We start from the raw sequence: 15,042 nt of genomic DNA on the forward strand, positions 1-15,042 counted from the left end.
GGGGTGAGTGTGGACAGGTAAGTTAGAAAGAGCAGGATAGAAAACAGTCATGGGAGAAACACTGGAGACTTGAGTTCAAAGTTTGGACAACTAATTTTATCTGGGAATGAATACAGATGTCAGCTTTAGGTGACTGGGAATCTAATGGTCCCACAATTAGAGATGTTAGGGAAATGAGCTGATTTGGTAGATTTGAGAAGAGCTTAATCTGGGGAAGTGAGTTTTATTTTTGAAATGCTGAGTTTTACATGGAGATGAGTCATGCAAATTCACATGTCCTGCAAATAGTTTGAAATGTAAATGTATGGCATATTTAGCAATGAGTGGACCAGTTTGGATATGAAATGCCTATTTGTTAGACAGCTTGCTTATTTGAAGCTAGATCCTTGACTTAATTGATTATCTTAGTTGTCCTTGTGGGATCTAATCGTCTCCTGGGAAGGGAACGTGGTTGTCCAGTAGAGGAAGTGTCACTTTGAGTATGTACTCCATGCTCTGTCCTGCAGGAGAGGGGAGATTCAGCTTAATCCATGAAGCTTCTATGAAACAGACATTATTATTATGAGAGGTGGAGACTGGGGTAATATTTGAAGGTGGCATTATTTCATTGCTCCTTACACTTAATATGCCTCTCATACCTCAACCCAGGTTCATCACTGGACTAATAACCTCCTCTGATATTTTGCTGACTTGAAAGTACAGCAGTACTCAGAGAAGAGCTGGCATAATAGAGTATAATACCACAGTTTTTCTTGTCTTATAAAGCCATAACCAGGATATTGCTGAATAAATGGAGCTATCATATAAGAGGTGGCAATAAGATTACAGTACTGCAGAAATCCTGGGGGCACAATAAAATTGTCTATTTAGTAAGCATAACCATTGGGTGTTATGCCTTTTCCCTTTCCTTTTTAAAATTGTTTTGACCCATATATTCAGCACTGTTCTCTCCCCTAGCCAGAATTAAGAAGTGAATTAGGTATTTAATTCTCCTGCTTCCAAGTCGGTTTCTGTCTTCTTTTCTGTCCATTGGTGTTTTCAGGAGATGAGGTTAGGTGAGCCCTCATGTAGAGCTCAAGTGGGAATAAGGTAATGAGGACGTTAGGGCTCAGACACATAGTGGAGAAGAAAAATGGCTGTTCTTGGAAGGTCGAATGAGAAGTCACATCTTCATCACCCACATTTTTATGCCCTGGTCCCTAGATATCTTTGCTTTAATCCCTTTTCTTCCCAAACTGAAGAGAGCTCTTGGTGTGCAGTGGGTCGTGGCCCCTGAAGCTGCTTAGGCTTTTGCCCGTGTCCAGAGGTAAGCCTACTATTGACACTGAGGGTTGGATGGATGTCTGTGTTGGGGATTCAAGGATTTATTTCTCTGTGAAGCAGTAGTTTTTTCATGGAATGATTCCCTTTCTCCTTTCTCTTTCATCTACACTCTTCCCTCCCTTCTTCCTTTCATTCCTTTGTTTCTGCAAATCTTGTTTGTAGGTCTCCTTGGATTTCATTTTAATCATGCATCCTTCTGGATTCTTCCAGCTGGACTAAATCCGTATCAGTCTTTATTGTTTTCTTTCCATATCACCTTCCCTACAAAGGAAAAATGATTAGGATTTATGAAAATACAAAAATAGAGTCCTTGATCCTAAGAAGTCTTGATTTTCGTGTCTCCAGTCCAGTCTCTAGAAAGTGCTCTCATTGGTAGAACAGTTCCTATATATATTCGGAATTAATTCTCATTAAATACAAACTACTTATTGAGGGTGTTTTGTTTGAAAGAGTCCTTTTTTATATATTAGTGTATAGCCAATAACTGGAGAAAGAAATGGCAACCGATTCCAGTATTCTTGCTTGGGAAATCCCATGGACAGAGGAGCCTGGCAGGCTACAGTCCCTGAGGCACAAAGAGTCAGACACGACTTAGTGAAAAAAAGTCAGACACGACTTAGTGACTAAACAGCCATAGCCAATAATGTTGTCATAGTTTCAGGTGGACAGCAAAGGGACTCAGGCATGCATATGTTACATATACATATAATACATGTATCCATTTCCCCCAAACTCCCCTCCCATCCAGGCCTCACTGAGCAGAGTTCCCTGTGCTGTATCGCAGGTCCTTGTTGGTTACCCATTTTAAATATAGCAGTGTGGACATGTGAATCCCAAACTCCCTAATTCTCCCTTTTCCCCATCCTTTTTTTGCTTGATTAGCTTCTAAAGCTGCTCAGATCAGTCCATTCTATACCTGCCTGCTCTTGAGTCCAGCTTTCTGAGGTCCTGCTGCTTTGTGGATCATGCCATGTTTCATGTTCATAACCACAGCTGGGCTGGTTGCTTGGCAAAAGCAGTCACCTTTGGCTCTGTGTCTGGAGTGAATATATCCTGCCCTAAGACACTCGGTACCTAATGCCATGCTTGATAATAACTTTTTTCTCCTTCATTTCACTGTAGTTTCTAAAGCTGCTTCCTTTTTATTTTTGATCTATGTTACGAGTTCTGGGAAAGTCCCTAGCCATCGTTCAGACCCTCTGGTGACTATCCTGGTGAAAGGACTTGTTAAACAGAAAAGGGAACCATTAAGAGTAAAAAGATCCAAAAAATCTATTTTAGTTATTTTTAGAATTACATTAGTTCAAGGGTTGAGTAAAAAAAATAGGGAAGATGGTGGGGGAGAGGTTTGGGACACATATAAAGGAGGTTGTGCCACCTCAGATGTTTCTAATTACTGATGCTTCTAAAACAGAGTCTCCTGTCGACATATGCTGCTTGATCATGTGGGAAGTGCCTCCTGGATATATTTTAAGGAAGAAAAAAAATCGGAGTGTCATTGTTTCAGATTCTTGGGAACTCAATCTGAAATCGGAGGATAAAAGTTTAGACGCTAGATGGGACAGGCATAGCACGACCCCTTGTAGACACTGTTGTACTGGCTTATGGCAGCTCCCTGTTGTCCTGTTGGGCTTTTTCCTAGTTTGAGGCCTGGGGGAGAAACAGCGGTCAGTAAAGGTCCTTATTCATGGCCCACTGTCTGTAGATCCCTCTCACCCAGAATTCTACTCTCACCCTTTACAGTCTTATTTTGCGAGTCTATAAAAGCCAAGTCTGTCTCAAGCGTGAAATTGTCAGGTTCTTGCCTGGTGTGCATATTAGAGGTCTGAGTGTGAACTCGTGGAGAAGGTTGGAGGGGAACCTGGCCTTGGGGCCTGTTGGCCATTAATCATCCCCCCCACCCCCACCTTCTTCACCCTCTTAGACTGAGAAGCCCATGTTGTCTGTGTATATGAGCCAAGGTGGCCCTCATACTCTGAAGAAAAGCACTGTGTCCAGTGCTTGCTTCCTGCCTCATCACCCAGTCTTGTGGTGATCTCTCCCTCCTTCCTGGTCTCTAACCTATTTGCAAAGAAAGACATCAGCGACCCCCCTGCCCTCTGTAGGTTCCCTGTGGTTCAGCCCCACAGCGCTGAGATGTGAGATGAGCCATCTGATATATTAGAAGTAAATTGGGGAGCCCTGTCAGCCAGGACGCTCCATCTCAGAAGTTGTGAGGGAGCACGTCCTTGTGGTGAAGTTCCAGCCAGTGTGGAAGGAAGTGGAGCCAGTTTCCCAGCTTAAGATACTGGAGCTTTTATGGGTCGTGAGTGACAAAGGCCCTGTCTATATGCCTCATGCCTTGTTGGATTGTATTCTCACAGTATATAGCCATGGGGTACATTGTACGCTCAGTTTATGAAATTCGACCCATGGGACCTTGAAGTTATTGTAGAAAAATCACTTGGGGGACGCATGCATGTGTGTGTGTGGATGCGCGTATGTGAGACGGTGCCTCTCCTAGAGCTGATGTGACTGTTATACATGAACTGAGCTGTTGTCTTTCACCCGTTTCCTTTAGCCTTGACTCCATAGTAGTGTGAAAGCATTTCTTTATGGGCTTACTTTATTCTGAATATGTGTCCACCTGTTCATTTGCCTCAAGGAAATATTCTGCTTTGTAATCTCCATGGACACCTCAGTGACTGATAAAATGTTGATGGTTTTTAAGTGGAAAATGTTAAGCTCAAATAGCTAGATAGAGATCTATGTGCCAGAGCCATTGAGAATTATCTGTTATCCTTACTCAGATGGAGAATGAAGTGTGTTTGTATGTGTGTGTAATGGTATTATGCCTTATGTGCACTCTTGAAATTTACTTATCCATTTACCCTAGCTTCTCTTTTGACAAGTAGCATATACCCTTTAAATTAGCTCTACCGTGTGCTGTGCTTAGTCGTTTAGTCGTGTCTGACTCTTTGCAACCCCATGGACTGTAGTCCTCCAGGCTCCTCTGTCCATGGCTGCTGCTGCTGCTGCTAAGTCACTTCAGTTGTGTCCGACTCTGTGCGACCCCATAGACGGCAGCCCACCAGGCTCCCCCATCCCTGGGATTCCCTGGGTTGCCACGGGAGTGGGTTGCCATTTCCTTCTCCAATGCATGAAAGTGAAAAGTGAAAGTGAAGTCGCTCAGTCGTGTCCGACTCTTAGCGACCCCATGGACTGCAGCTTACCAGGCTCCTCTGCCCATGGGATTTTCCAGGCAAGAGTACTGGAGTGGGGTGCCATTGCCTTCTCCGTCTGTCCATGGCAGTTAGGACCAAATTGTGGAAGTCAAAGAAAGTGTAAGTGAGATGCTGTATGTGTATGCAGAGAAGATTATCTACATAAGTAAAAGTATTAAGGATAGTGAAACGCAGGCTTCTCACAGTCAGAAGGGATGTACAGATAAGGAAAGGAAGAGAACTGCATGCGCCCCGAAATGTTGAATGGGGTTGTAGTACCTTTCTGAACTCATGGTGTGCTAAAAAGCTGATGCCAAGACAGGATGAAATAGACAAGAGGTTAATTGGGGAAAACAGAGAAAATGGGAAGGGAGCTGGCAGAGGCTGTGAATGCTTAACCTCTGTGGAAAAGGGAAGGATGGAAGGTTGAACTGGAAACATCTAATCTGGGGCTGTGGGCAGTTGTGAGAGTTCCAGCGAAGGTGAGGGGGCGTGCTCAAAGCCGCAGCTCCCTGTTACAGCACGCCCAGGTCTCTGAGCAGCGGGCCGGTTGTAGTGTCTCCACTGCACTCAGTCATTGGCTGGAAGCAGCTGGGGGGAAGCGTAGCTTTGGCGGAAACAGTGATGGGTTTCAGAGCACAGCAGCTGGGGCTGTCAGTCAGTTATGCTTCCTGCAGTCAGAGATCCGAGAGGCACGTTTTCATGACTGCCACACATGGTTTTCAATGGTTATAGATACAGAAATAAGTGTATGGAGATAAAAATGTAAATGTGGACTATTTGGATAAATGGCTGGTTTCAGAGCTGCAGAAAACAGTGGAAGATGAGCCTGGAACACATTGTGGCCTGAAAGCAAGGAAGAGCTCAAAGGATGACAGGACACAGGAGCCAGCTTGACCCAGCTCCCACTGGCCAAATTGGGAGTAATTTCAGCATCAGAAAAAATAACAATTGTAGTGGATTATATGGCTCTTTAGATAAAATATTTTGTGACCATAAACCTCTACAAATCAATAAATGAATAACTTGGGAGTTTAAAAGCTACATAGTTTTTCAGTACCTGTTATAAAGAGGAAGAGAATAACTTCATAGTGGAGAAGCCTGGCAGACATGGCCTGAATCAAGTGATCAAAATTACCATTATCAGTAAATTACACATCATTTCAAAGGAGGCCACAGGAACAACGTAGCATCACTTCTGTGACATTCCTGCCAAAGATTCATAACTTGCTGCTGATCACAGGGACATCAGACAATCCAAAATTACTGGCCTGTACTTGTGAGAAGTTTCAGGACTGTGGTAGACTAAGAAAGATTGAACTTCTCCAGACTGAGGAGACAGGATAACAAAATGCAAAACCTGATTCTGCTCTAGATCCGCTTTCCCCTAAATTCTCCATTGGAACAGTTGACAAAATATGAGTAGGGTTGTAGGTTAGATGGCAATAATGTGTCCACATCGATATCCTGGTTCAAGTCATTGTTTACTATGTCAAAAAATATCCTGATTTGTCAGAAATGCACATTAACAGTTTGGGGGATGATGGTGTAAACAGGTCATTTGCTCTCAAATGAATCAGAGATTGGCATGTTCCTTGTTACTGTATGTGCAATTTTCCTGTAAGATTGTTTTAAAATTACTTATCCCCTCCTTCCCCTACTTTTAAGTAATCTAGTTAATTTTAGTCAGTTATCTGACCTTCTGTATATATTATTGCTTCCAATCTTGGATTTGGGGTGTAGGGATTGGGGAAGGCAGGCAAAAGTGTGATCAAGTAATTATTGTGAGTGAAATCTATGTTTTAAGAATCCTATTCTCATATATGGGCACAGCATACCTTTTACAGATTGGCAGAATATAGTACCCCATGGTTTCAAAAGTATCTTATAATGAGAAAGTAAATGCTTTTCACAACCTGCTTGCTGTGGAAACGAGTGGGCAGGGAGGATGTCAGGTACATGGAGATCTTTTGATAAAGCTCAAGAGACCCATGTTGCTTGTGTTTTTCTCAGGAACATCTGATCCTGCATAGTGGAAACAGTTCACTTCCCATATAACCTAAAATTCTCCTTGAGCTTGGAGAAGCATTTCAAGTCCAGCACTTATTCTCTCTCTGTTTCCAGCTGATACAGAGAGAGATGATTTCCTGTTAGACTTTCAAGACTGTTAAGTCCCTTTTTGTATGCTGATTGTGAATTATCCATTCGAGCCAGACATGTGTAATTGGAGTAGAATTACTGATACACTCAAGAAAGCAGAATTTATAAATTTGTCTAAAGCAGCATAATGTCATGGCACATAATTTAATGTTCTCTTTCCTTACGGGGCAACTAATCAGCATACCAGTGTCGGGTTCTGAGCCATCTTTGGCCAGAGGGAAATCTCCTGACCTTTCATTAGTGGCCCAAAGAAATGAATAAGAGAGTCAAGTACACGGATCTCGGCTAATTCCATTTTATTTGTCTCCCTTTCATTTTCTTTAAATACAAGTCTTAGATAATGGGGAGGAGAATGACAAAAGCTGGGAAGGCATGTTGAAAGCTTTTGTTCTTAATTCTATGCTGGGCAAGCTTGGCTAATAAACGCTTAGGATAAGAAATAATGTTCCAGCGCTGTATTTCTCATACTTGGCTACAGAGCAAGAAAGACACAGCCTTTGCCCTCTTCGACTTCATCAGTTTGAGTTGGAAGATGGATGATGAATTAATTGTAATACAGCGTGATTTCACAGGGGAACACATACCAAGATGAAAATGCACGCGGTGTGATTCTCACACACCTGGCTCATGGGCGGGGCCCCGTAAGTGATATCTGTCATTGTTTCCTGTGTTTTTACCTTCCGTGCCTCAGCACTAACATTGCAGCCATTCTCCAGGAAAAGTCTGTGTTTACGGAAAAGAAGCTAAGAAAACATGGATTGCACTGAAGCTTTGGAGAGAAGGAACTGGAGGTGATGGGCAGGTCGTGGAGTTTAGAATCTGAGGCCCTAACTGGTTTGCAGATATTTGCTGGCGGGATCCAGAGGGTGAGAAGCCCGCAGGAGAGGAAAGGGTTGTGTCCTTGGTTCTGCTGGCCACGCAGGAACTCAGTTCGATACTGTGAATTGATTGGAGCAGCATTAACCAGGATGGATCATTAAACATTTGTGCTGTTTTGCTTTGTGTTCTCCAGCTTTTCATATAGAAGCTTATTTGTGTGGATTTTTCCCTCGCCTGCTCTGTCATTCCAGCTTTCTGTTCCAGACCCCACATAGCGACTGTAAAATGTCAATGCTTTGTTATTCCAAATGCAGTACCAAACACGTCTTTGTTGTTCTGGCATTTCCAATCACTAAGCCCTCATGACCTGTTGCAGGTGGGTGTGTCCCAGCCATCCCTCTGGCCTCTTGGTGGGCAGAGCCTCTCTCCTGCCCTCTTGGGCCTTGGATGAGACCCTTAGTTAAATTCTCCCCATCTACAGCTGCTAACTTGGGGCTGCTGGCATTCTCCACCCTGCCAAACCCAGCTCGGTGATGATGACATCGTTTGCCAGCACGCTTATGCGGTGACTCAGGAGACAGGGTGGCCAGCAAAGCAGCCTCTTTGTGGGAGTGGATTTTGAGAAGTGCTAATTCCGTGGCAGTTTGGAGATATTAATATCGTGCTGGCAGTAGATAAACAGGCAGCAGAGGGGCACATAATGAGAAGAGAATCAGCCACAGCATCTTTTCCTTCTTTATCTCCCTGCACATATTCCCCCCTCTCTTTTTCTTTTTTTCTTTTAAAGTAAATCCCTGGGCCTCGATGAAGAGAACCCTTAAGTGGCTTGAGCTTGCCCATAGACTGGTTTAGCCCAGCTCACGGCATCCCCATAGGCTGGGAGTCTGAGAGCACCAGAGTGCTGAGAGTTAACTGCCTTCCCAGCAAAACTAAATCATAGCATATGGTACAGTAGCCTATTCCTTACCATCCCTCCTCCCTAAAGGGCAGCTCACCAGATGGTCTGAGTGGGTCCTTTGGTGTACTTATGACAGACACAAAGAAAGACATAACCATCGCTCTCCCCCAGTGATACCATGCCTCTTGTCTTGCAGTTACTTGCTACAGGTAACTTTTGAAAATCTGTTTTTGCAGTTTCACTTTTGCCCATCGAAGTTCCCTTTCCGGGTTGAGGAGGAACTAGGCGAACACACTTCATTAGCTGGCCGAGCATCACTTCCAGTGTATTCCTCTGAGTAGATGAAAGTCACTCACAGTGGCCCCGCTGTCTTATTCTAGTGAAGAGAACGTGCAGCACGTTGAAGTTTGTTTTTTTTTTAAAGCAGGATTCTAATCTGAATATTCTGTGGTCCTAAAAGGACTGTTGGGAGTATTGCTTCAAAACTGGTCATCTGACGTTTTCTAATTTTTCACTTTGTTCCCTAGCTCATGCCGTTTTTAATGAAGATGTTTCATCCTACCCCAACACCACCCCTCTGCCACCCCACAATTTCTTCTTGACCTCACCTCACCCAGGCCCCCTTGGAGTCAGCAGAGAGTCAGTGTCCGGAGTTCTAATGAGAAAAGACACACTCTTGAGTGTTCCATGAAACCAGCGTTTCTAAGTTTGCCAAACTGGAGCACAGTATTTTCTAGTTGCAGTATAGGCTAGAAAAAAAGGAGATTTGGGGAAATTTAGGTCATGCTTTTATGTGCTTTGTTTTTTATCTGTGTGCCTGGTATTTTAGAGCAGACTTTTCTTGAGGGTAGTGACTTGTTTATACCATTCTGTAAATAGCCCTGCCTAATGTGGGCTTTTTACAGATATTTTCTGCCAGGTTTTATGTACGGATTGATATAGCATCTGACTGTACTAACCAGAAAAAAAATGCTGAGCCAGGGGACTTGGTTATTCCCTCTTTTTGTTTGGATTTCTAGCTTAGCAACTCATTGGTCTTGAACTCCTTCCCTCTGCCAGGATGCCTTAAGACCTCCAGGTGCTAACTGTTGTTATTGCTATTGACTGAGCCCCATATGCACCTCGAGTGCTCACTGACCTATCTTTTCTGTTGCAGAAACATTGCCGAGGCCCTTGTCAGCAAAGGTCTAGCCACAGTGATCAGATACCGGCAGGATGATGATCAGCGATCCTCTCACTATGATGAACTGCTCGCCGCCGAGGCCAGGTGAGATGCCTAATTATTAAAGTGAATGCCTTGGGTCCCCCAGCCCCACTTTATTCTTTCCCACTCCCCTGCCTGCCCCTGAGCAGAATGTGATGGAAAGCAACATGCTGAGAAAGCCCATATTCTTTTATGAGTCTAGCTTTTCCTCATCAAGATAAAAGGGGCCTCACTCACTTCATACTTGCAATCTAACCCAGGTTAAGCACGCTGGGGCCTCTATATTTTTAAATTTGCAAAATTTAGGCATATATTAGACATAATCTCCCCAGAAGATGTCGTAAAATGAACAGATGAGTAAATACTATGTGGAATATTTTTATCTCCACCATCCTTTCCTTCCCAGGAACAAACCGTGGAGCCCTGCTTACTGCACAGGACGTTTGCCTCAGGTTCATCCCTCCAGGGGCCCCTGCTCCCCAGCCCCTCCCACTTACCACCTCTAGACCTTTCGTCATGTACAAAGGAAATGAAAACATTTATTAGGGAATGAGTTTGGGTGTCACACTTCTGACAGCTGGCAGGAGAGCGTTTGTGAGAAGCCCCGTGACATTTTCCTTTGTCCTTTATCCCTGTGGCTGGTTGCCCCAAGGACATGCATGCTGCTCAGCAGTATTTCCTAGCAGGGACCTTTCTCAGGGCTCTTTCTCATGGGGCCTTCTGTCACTAGACGGGACTGGGAGCAGAATAATTCCTCTAGCCTTCCCAGGAAACAGCAAGAGCTCAGTGGTCATTGCTGGATCCCTGTTCTGATCCAGAGCTCAGCAGACTGCTGCACTCTACCAAGATATACCCATTGTTTCAGAGCGGCTTTAGATACTTGTCTCATGCAGACACTTTCCTGTGACCTAGGAGTTTGTCTAGAAGTTTGTTAGTTGCCAGCCTGTGCTCCACGGTTCACGGAGGAATGAGTTTGAGCCTGTGTTATCTGTACCTCAGATTTCATCCCTGACATCACTTCTCTTGTTCTTTGGCCCAGAACATTGACCTGATAGGAGACATTTGCCTGTTAACACCGTGTCACATCCTGATGGATAGGGCATCTGTAGGATGTCACACGACGTCAGCTAAGAGAGCAGCCTGTCGCCTTGCTATGGCTTTTTGGATTCTTTTCTTGTGGGATTTTCCCTGGAGGACCTGCCTAAGACTTCATTCTTAAGCACAAAGTTCAGTGTCTTTGGTTGTTGAATGCCTAGTGTAAAATAATACAACATGGACTTCTCTGGTGGTCCAGTAGCTATGACTCTCTGCTCCAATGCAGGGGGTCCAGGTTCAATCCCTGGTCAGGGGAACTAGATCCCACATGCTATAACTAAGACCCAGTGCAACCAAATAAATGCATTAAAATATTAAAAAATAATAATACAATGTATAGCCCATAATTGATGTTTCTCTTTAATCCTCCCTCACATCTTATGCTTCTCTCCCTGCCTATATTATCATTAAGCCAGTGGGTTGAAAGGACCCATAGCAGGAAATGCAGCTCCACATTTCAAGTACTTTTGATGATCTCGCTATTCTAGGAAATGGGCAATGATTAGACTGTTCTTTATGTGGGGGTGGGTTCTTGGTGGGCACGCTCAGTTGGTCTGATGGTATCTGAAGAAGCAGTCTTGCCTTGCCAGCATAGCGGGAGCCCTTAGCCATTCCATGGGATCTTGAGTCCCATTTTCCGCTCTGCCTTCTCTCCACCACTAGTGAATGTTTAACCCTGACAGGCAGGTAAGCATGAAAATAATTTGCCTAGCTCCTCTGGAAAGTGAGGCCACAGCAAGCTCTTATTATGCTGTTGGAAGTAGCTGTGTTGTGCTCTAATGTTTAATGAGTATGCAGAGTTGGTGAAATTTTTTAGGTTTTAAGAAGAAAACAGTCCGGTTCTCATTTTGAGCTGATGGAATGTAACAAGATGCTTGCCTGTTAAAGCAATGAGCTGCCTAGAGATAATTGTGTTGAGCCACTGATTTCAGACCGATGGTGGAAAAACCGGCTTTGGGGCCACGGCCCTGTGGCAGGTTGACTAAACAGAGAGCAAATGAAGTGATTCCCCTGGCCGGTGAGGCACCGCCATGAGGCAGTACATACCTCACAATGCGTTAGAAGTGGCCTGTGTGACCTGCGAGTGAGTCTTCCTCGGGAGCAGTGCTGTCCACGAGCCCCAGGAAGGTGGCCCCATGCCATCTTCTAGATGCCAGTCCAAGTGAGAAAGACAGGAACACCTGCCAGATAGGAATGGTGGCCTTATAGCCATTGAAGACTATTTTCAGTGCAGAATGCAAACCACCCCCATCCACCCATCCCACTTTTGGGAAAATGCTAGTCAACCTTACTGCAAGACCACCTCTTTTCTGAACGCTACTTTATCTTAAGTCGCCCTCATTCGCACTCCGGCCCCTAGGAGACATTCCCTGTGTCACCTCAGCACTTCTTTGCTCATGTCATGTTACAACATGTCAGAGCGCTTTGTGCTTGCTGCCTCTGCCCCTTACCCTGCCCGTCTCACGAATGTGATCTGAGTTCACATTCTGAGTTCACTTATCTATCTAGTTCCCCTGGATAGATAAGCTGTATTTTTTTTCCCAATTGAACTCGGCCTTGTAATTTTATGTCCCTGTCCATGTGGTTCTTCCACCTCCCAGCTGAGTGTCCTCTGCAGATCTCATTAGCAAGTTGTTTACTCCTTTCCTTGGCCCTGAGTAGAACCCCTAAACAAGAATGGCTTTGCTCTTGACCCCCAGTCTTTCACCACCTGGACTGTCACTTAACTGTCTTTTGTTTATCATCCTGCAGCCACTTTTTAATCTTCAGTGATTGTGTACTGAACCACGCCAATTTGAATTAATTTCCCAAGTTAAATTTCTGGAGGTACTGTATCTAATGCTTTAGCAAAGGCCGAATAAATAACATCTGCTGTGTTCAGGGCAAGTCACTCATCTTGGAACTCTTTGAATGAATAATAAGTGGGTGAAGGTAACATGGCAAGGCCAGCAGTCATCTTGAGTCACCCAAGGATGGTGATTCCGAGAGACTTCTCTGTCCCTGAGCCCCAGATCCCCGTTTTCCTCTCTGGTTGTCACTAGTGGTCTTGGCCATGGTGCCCAGTGCTCTTGCATTGACTTGGCTTCCCGGAGCGCTGCTCAGCCATTAATCCTTTTAGAGAAATGTTGTAAGCTTTGGGGAAAGGGCAGCCTGTTAACTTGGCTGACTCTTTGGGTCAGCACAGCTGCCTGCACAGGAGCTGAGGAGCCCTGCCGCCCCTACTTCCTCTGTGAGGGGCTATGATCTGCCAACCTTTCTCAGATCATCTGATGGGAGCTCAGGGAATGACGCATCAGGCGCACGTTGGGAGAGCGGGTGAGACAGAAGAGGAAGAAGAATGCCAATTTGCAGCTCCCTATGCTTTCAAGCATATCCACCTGCCCGCCAGAAACGAGCTCACCGTACCCTCCGCAGCTCTGCTCTGTGTGCCTGGCCCTTTGCGGCGCCTTCATTCAAATGGCACTTTGCTTTTGGGAAACCCTCAATACGCCTCAAACACAGGGCGCATCTTGAGAAAGCCACATCTTTTTTTGTTTAAAGGACAAATGAACCCCTAATTCCCGGCAGGCGGCCTTCCTTTCTAGTTCACTTGTCTATCATCGGCTGCCTCTTCCCTCCTTACCTAGTGTCCCGGCAAGATAAGGATTTGGCACTTTTGTGTGTATTTTGGGGCCTCGCTTCTCTCGTGGGCTCCATTGAAAAGCCCTTGGTTGTGTCCCAGCCTTGAGAGCTCCAGTGTGTGTCCTCGACATTTTTAGTAAAAAGAACTTGGGTACAGCTGACCCACACTTGCTGATGACTCTCCTGAACTTGGTGCCCTCAGTTAGGGACATCACGTGGTCTTCTTTGGCAAGTGTGTCATTCCTTTCTGCATCATTCTTATTTTTCACTCCCATACTGACTTCCCAACGCTTCTCATTCTTGTCTGACTTCAGTATTTCTTGGCCAGTGGGCTGGCTGCTTTGTCTATCTTGACAGAGTATTCTAAGCTGAAGGCAGGGCTCTGACTCCTACCAAGAGTCACGTATCCTTCCTAGGTATTTCCAAGATACTGGGTCATTCATTATAGGGACCCTTCTTTTTTTAAGGTATTACACAGTCTCTCAAATTCTGTGTGTTTGATATAACATGTGTTGTTTGATTTAAACAATACAGATAGTGAGCTCCCCTAGCGTTCTACAGGCCTTCCTGGTGAACTTTTGTCAAACTCATTGTGGACACTAAAGATAAGCTTGTAACGCGTGGAGTCAAAGCCTGGCTGTGTGTCCTGTTTTCCTTGGACATCCCAACCTGTAGGATATCATCTGTCTGCATTCTCCTAAAGCTAATTTATATTAAAATGTAATATTTGAAGGTTTCCTGGAAACTTACTCTGTGGTTCATTGCAGGACAACACAGAAGTTGTTCAGAAGTTGGGGCTTTATTCGTTTAAGGCACCTTTTAATTCTAAGATTTTGTGATTTCAAGATAGGCTGTATATATTCAGAAAAGAAATTGATGCCCCAACTTGACAGTGGGAAAGCAATTGTGTTGAACAACCTAGTGTCTGAGCAGATTTAAATGAATTTAGATTCATTCTGGACATACATAATGAGGTTAGGGTTATCTCGGGAGAAGAGAAAAGGGCAGGCTCTTATCTTTTCCTGTTCTCTTCCTTGCCAGCACACTGCAGATTAAGGAAACTGGGGGCCTGTCCTCCCTCTTGGTGAGGCAAGCATGAGCCTGCCCTGTCTCAGAGCTGTGTGGACTCCTTGTCCTCTCCACCCCTGCAGGGAGTCCTGTTTCTGATTGCAACTTTGCTTTTCTTTAAAAACAAAAACAACTAGTGTTCCTGCCTTGCCAACTTTGGCATCTCTAGTCTCTCAGCCCTATAAATACCAGTCAGGGGAGGACAGAGGATGAGATGGCATCACCGACTCAGTGGCCATCAGTTTGAGCAAACTCCAAGAGATAGTGAAGGACATGGAAGCCTGGTAGGCTGCAGACCATGGGGTCCCAAAGAGTCAGACACATCTTAGCGCCTGGACAGTAACAACATTAAAATCCTATCAACTCTCTCTTGCTTTTACCCTCCCTATTGTGGAGTTCTCTCAGCTTGAACCTCCAGGAAATCTGTGTTGGCATTTCCATCACAGACTTTGATTAGAAGGCTATAAACTTAACTCTTTCCTAGGCCAACACCTGTAGTCAGTAGAAACTGTTTCAAGTAAAGATCTCTCTTAGTGATACAGTTACTGAGTCTGCAGTGGGCTTACTGACTTCCAGGTAGCAGTGCTCTTGTGGCAGTGAATTGTAAATGTATTTTTATTTTGCATGTCTGTTGAAGTACTCTCAATACC

General features: G+C 44.7%; 1 protein-coding gene across 1 annotated transcript in view; it reads left to right on the plus strand.

The window, feature by feature from the left end:
* The window catches only part of SND1 (staphylococcal nuclease and tudor domain containing 1), a 421,903-nt gene that overhangs the window by 215,438 nt on the left and 191,423 nt on the right, over window positions 1–15,042 (plus strand). Inside the window, exon 13 of the mRNA XM_025292056.2 lies at window positions 9,560–9,670. Coding sequence (XP_025147841.1) covers window positions 9,560–9,670 — 111 coding nt within the window. The remainder of the gene's footprint in view (window positions 1–9,559; window positions 9,671–15,042) is intronic.

The sequence above is a fragment of the Bubalus bubalis genome, chromosome 8, assembly GCF_019923935.1.
Source record: "Bubalus bubalis isolate 160015118507 breed Murrah chromosome 8, NDDB_SH_1, whole genome shotgun sequence".
NCBI lineage: Eukaryota > Metazoa > Chordata > Mammalia > Artiodactyla > Bovidae > Bubalus > Bubalus bubalis.